The sequence below is a fragment of the Marmota marmota genome, unplaced genomic scaffold (assembly GCF_001458135.2).
Source record: "Marmota marmota marmota unplaced genomic scaffold, marMar, whole genome shotgun sequence".
Taxonomy (NCBI): domain Eukaryota; kingdom Metazoa; phylum Chordata; class Mammalia; order Rodentia; family Sciuridae; genus Marmota; species Marmota marmota.
The window spans coordinates 24695135-24700735 of NW_025999842.1; the positions used below are offsets into that span (position 1 = coordinate 24695135).

Consider the following 5601-nt stretch of genomic DNA (forward strand, 5'->3'; position numbering starts at 1 on the left):
CTGTATAACAAATCACCCCCAAAATGTAGCAGCTTAAAACTTCAAACACCTAGTAATTCGCATACATCTTTGGGTTGGACGGGAGATTCTTTTGATCTGGACGGGCTGGGCTTGTAGCTAGATGGTCCTGGATGGAATCAATCATTTTTATGGCAGTTGGCATGCTGATTGGTCTAGGGGAGACCCCATCTAGAACAGTCCATTCTTGTTCCACATGTTCGCTCATCCTCCAATACCCCAAACTTCTTCACATGGTAATCTCAGGGTTCCACAGAGCAGCAAGAGAACCAGTGCACACATGCTTTTCAAGTCTGTGCTTGTATCCCATTCGCTAACGTCCCCTTGTCCAAAACAAGGCATACACAAACTCACAGGTGGTGGGGGAAGGGACCATCCAAGAGCATGGAAACAAGGAGAGTAATTATTATAACCAATTTTGCACAGACTTTATCCCTCAGTTGGAAGGTCAATTTACCTTCTTCACACTTTGATCTACGATTAACCCTAGAAATCTGGTTTGTTATTTTTGTTGTATCCTACTCTATCAATCTTCAATTTTTATTAAAATTCTAAGAGCACTGAAGAGTTAATCTTCTATTGGAAGTAAATATTTCAGTTTTTGATATTTCTGTTAATTCAGGAACAGAACACCTTACCACTTAAATATAAGAGCTATTAAGATGAATTACAAATATTTAAGGTAGAAATCATTAATGAATATATGGACATTGCTAATTACCATCCCGAATGCTGTTATTAGTCACAATAAACTAGGTTATGCAGTGTCAATAACGAGAACAACCCCTCACTTCCCCCCGGCCCAATATCAGAAGCATAAACAACTTTTAAATCTTTTCTTGGAGCAAGGGAGACAGCTCTTGATAGATGTTATTTTTTTAGTGTCATTATTATCTAGTTCTATTGAATTATCCTTTTATAATTTTTTAAGTTGTTGATGGACATTTATTTATTTACTTATTTATATGTGGTATTGATAATCAAACCCAGTGCCTCATACATGCCAGGCAGATGCTTTACCACTCAGCCACACGCCCAGCCCTTGAATTATTCTTTATGGCAGCCCGAATGTAACAACGTACTGTCATTAAATCCATTCCCCATTGCATATCAAAGGTCAATGATGGAAGAAAATGTTTTAAAAGGATAATTGGAATGAGAGCAAAGACCACTAAGACAGAAAAAAATCAGGAAAACACAAATTTAAAATAAAACATTTAAAAAACACTAATTATGAAATTGAAAAAAGTTGAATAACAGATTTTTAAATTGCAAAATTCTAGCTAAATGTAGGAATAGAGGGAGAGATACAACAACAAGCAAGGGTTAAGATATCTATCTGAAGATTTAAGAGATCTGTGGAATGGAGGAAGAATGTTTTTTACATATATAAGTGAGAAACATGGTTATTGAAATGTTCCTATACTTGAGTTCAAGATCTAAAACAAAAATGTCAAGCTGAGGAAGACCTACAGCAGAAAAATAATGTTGTATTTAGCATGAGATGATCTGAATTAGAACACTAGTTTTGTTTTGTTTTTGAACTTTTAAGTAACATGTCAGTTCTCACATCTACAAAGTGGGGCTAATAAATCCTTTTCTGACTCAAAGATTTCAGAAAACTAGATGAAACCTGTGCAAATATTCATTAATTCAATCTATTTTGCAAGGACTACATATCTATTCTAAAGGGGGAAAAAGCAAGGAAAAATATGTATGTTTTGTACTTAAGTAAATGAAAGTGCATGTAATGCACCTACACTAAGTCTTGGTTCTTAGTTTTCCAGAAGTGGGGATAATTTTCCTGTTAATTTGCATTCTTCCTTTTTTCATTATGCTCTTAAGCAATAGCAGGGCAGGATTAGGGATCCCCACTCTAAGGCCTGTATCTGTGGCCCCAGTGACAGGATGCTAAAAACCAGCAGTCTTCAAGTAGGTGGGGATCCCTACATTCCAATGAGGACTTGGAAATATATAATTAAATATATATTATTATAATTAAAATCTGATTTCTTTTTTAAGTACAGGGTATCAAATCCAAGGAGCTCTACACTAAATTACGTATGTCCCCAGACCTTTTTATTTTTGAGACAGGGTCTCACTAAGTTGCTGAGACTAACCTTGAACTTATTATGATCCTAATGACTCAGCCTCCATAGTAGCTGGGAATACAAGAGTGCACCACCATACCTGACTGTAAAAGTCATTTATAAGCCAAGGAACACGTGTGGCAAACTGGGATCGAGATATGAAACAGATTCTTCCTAACAACCTTAGGAGGGAACCAATCCTGACATACATTTATTTCAGATGTTTAGCCTCCTTGACTGTGAGACAATACTGTCTGTTATTTCAGCCTCTGGATTTATAGTACTTTGTTATCACAGTCCTAACAAATAAATACTATTCTTACCTTGATGTTTTTAATATATATATATATATATATATATTTAGTTGTAGGTGGACACAATATCTTTATTTTTTGTGTGGCTCCGAGGATCAAACCCAATACTTCAAGCGTGCTAGGCAAGCATTTTAACACCAAGCCCCAATCTTGATCCTCTTACCTTGATCTTAAACTCTAATTTTCAAATAGTTTTAAAGTAGAAAAAGAAACATGGAATCTAGTTTGTCAACATTACAGCAATATTTGTAATTCATAAGTAAAATGACATGGTGTCAGGGATTTTAAAAAATATACTCTAGTCATAAAAAATAAAGGGCAAAAGATATAATACATTGCATTTTATATTTTCTAGGTGTCTTGTCAATTTTTTGCTTGATGATGTAATCAGGGTGAATTTCATGCACTAATTTAAACATATTTCTTTCACACTGCTACTGTTGTAGGTATGGGAGATATTAAGATTAAGAGCCTATTTTCTTTAGAAATAATTATTAGACAGTTTCAAGAGTAAAGCAAATTATCACGATAGCCCCAGATAGACTCATTTTTTTACTTTTTTGACTGCAGCATGATGCCATTATTAGTTTGAGATCAAAAAGACTGCTTGGAATACCAACTCAGGTTTCTGGCATAATGTTTTCTGTCTACAACTCTTATCAGGACTAAACATATTAATAAATACATATCACACCTAAAGTTATACTAAAAGTCTTATTAAGTACCTAAAAACAATTATTAAAAAAATCATTCTATAAGAGCATCATCTGTAAGCTCTGTTCACAAATAAAAAATTACTAAACTGCTTTTAAGTCAAGGCATAATCACATTTCAGATGGTGATATAGAATTAATTACTGTTTTTATTTTCTAGTAATCAATGAATCAATTGTCTGCATCCTTTTCTTCTAAATTATATTTGGAATCATAATTCAAAGTATGTAGAGTTATAACAAATCATTTACAATTGATACAATGATTATAACTAAGAATTGTTTCTAAAAGAATCATCTGTACTACTCAGTAATACAAGAAATACTTTTAAGTACTCACCAATGAAAAAAATTATCTTTATAAAGTAAGATAATTTTATAAAGTAAGATAATGTAAAGTTGGGCAGCCATTTAGGGAATTTGCTGAAGGTAGTCATCTGGGAAATTTATTTATTTATTATTAGAGCTTTATGGTTACATAGTAGTTGGGTTCATTCCAACAAATTCATACATTCATCGTAATCAATTTTTGTTCATGATCTCTCCTGTCCCACTCTCCTTCCTTTACTAGACTTTCTTTCGCTCCTCTATTGTGTTTGATTGGTTCTTTATGTAATCTTGCCCTCCCACCCTTCCTTTTATTTTACTCTAGCTTCCACATATGAAAGAAAACATTCAAACTTTTGAGTTTCTGAGTTAGGCTAATTTCACTTAGCATGATATTCTCCATTTCTATCCATTTACCGGCAAATGCCTTAAATTCATTCTTCATTTGGGAAATTCACTATGGTAAATTTTGCTTCTGATCAGGTTGTCTTTATTTATCTCAACTCCAGACCAGAGATGCTTTTTAATACCTGAGAGGTGAACTGGTTTGGTTTAATAATCTTTTTTTTTTTTTTTTTGAGAGAGAGAGAGAGAATATTTTTTTTGTAGATGGACACAACACAATGCCTTTATTTTTATGTGGTGCTGAGAATCGAACCTGGGTCCCGCCCGTGCTAAGCAAGCGCTCTACCACTGAGCCACAATCCCAGCCCTGGTTTCCTAATCTTAATCCAGAAATTGGAAGGAAGAATACAGTCATTATTACACAGAAATGGTTTGGGGATTTGCCTTTTAGAGTATTACCCAGCCAACTGGACTATTAATCATATTCAAAGTTTTCCACTTTTAATTTTTATAACACACACACGGTTTCAGTTTGCTGAAATATTTAGTCTCTTTAATTTGTCCCACCAAGTATTCCAGATCACAAGGCTATATCTGATTTTTGTAACTGGTTGACCAGGGCCTTTTTAGTTCTGCAAGTGTAGCGAGAAACTTTGAGCGATAGGAATTATGACTGTATCAGGTAGAAAATAGGAGATAATGCAGTTATATTTTGAGAAGCTACACCAAGACCAGGTGTATCCATATCACTATTTTTGGCCATGGTGCTTTTGGTTTTTTGTGATAATTAATGTATTGAATTAATCAGTTTGAGATGGAGTTTATTAGGAACAGCTGATATTAGTTTCCTTAAACTTCTGACACTGGCAATGGTGTGCTCCATGGATACATTACTAATTATTACTTTGAATCCTGCAGTTAGGAATTAATTATCTCAAGGTGCCTCCAGAGCATTTGTAGGTAAGGATAAGATGACTCTGGCTCCGGATACCATTTTAGCACCTTAAAGTTTTACTGTGCTAAAGTGGCAGTTGGGGAGCCAGGAGCAGCATCGCCCCGCTATCCTCCAGGCTTGCCCCAGCGACTTTACCATCAATAGACCCTCTCCTGGACCCAAACATTGAGCCGAAACACCTGACTGAAAAGCCCGGGCCCTAGACAAGCCTCGACCAGAACTGTGGACCGCGGCGACCCTGCGCGCCCACACCCCGCACGGGAACGCGCTTCCGAGGTTGTTGGCGGAGTCGCGCGTCCCCGGGACTGAGGGCGCTGCTGCGGTGCGCGCCCGCCCGGCCCAGGAATGAATGGAAGGTTCAATCTCGCGCGCTGGGCACGGGCAGCCAATGACGCGACCGAGAACGGCGGCGGGCAGGTGTGCGCGTGCCGCCGCCTGACGCAGGGCTCCGGTCGAACCGCCTGGTGCGGCCGCCGCGCCCCGCGGCCCCCTAGCCCAGCCCCCTCCTCCCCGCGGCCCGCCACCCTCCGGGCTGCGGTGGCGGAGCGGCGGCGACAGCGCATTCCGCGTTCCCTCGCCGGCTCACAATGTGCTGACCCTCCCAGCCCCGCCGCGCGCATCGCGGGTCTCCCGAGCGCCGCGCTCCCTCAGGAAGTGACAGACTGCAGGCCCCTTCCTCTGCCCCGTCCTCCGGGACTGAACGCCACACACGTACTCACACCCTATCCCCGCTCACACCCCAGCTAAGGAGGCGACCATGAGGCCCCGGAGGTAAGCAGCCGGTCCCCGCGGCCGCGCGAGTGTGAGCGTGGCCGGGTGTGCGAGCGAGGTCCCGGGTCT

The 5601-nt window shown here is 39.2% G+C and overlaps 1 protein-coding gene across 1 annotated transcript in view; it reads left to right on the forward strand.

The window, feature by feature from the left end:
* Positions 1-5518: 5518 nt before the first annotated feature.
* The window catches only part of Lin28b (lin-28 homolog B), a 121307-nt gene continuing 121224 nt past the window's right edge, over positions 5519-5601 (forward strand). The window contains exon 1 of the mRNA XM_048800328.1: positions 5519-5532. Coding sequence (XP_048656285.1) covers positions 5519-5532 — 14 coding nt within the window. The remainder of the gene's footprint in view (positions 5533-5601) is intronic.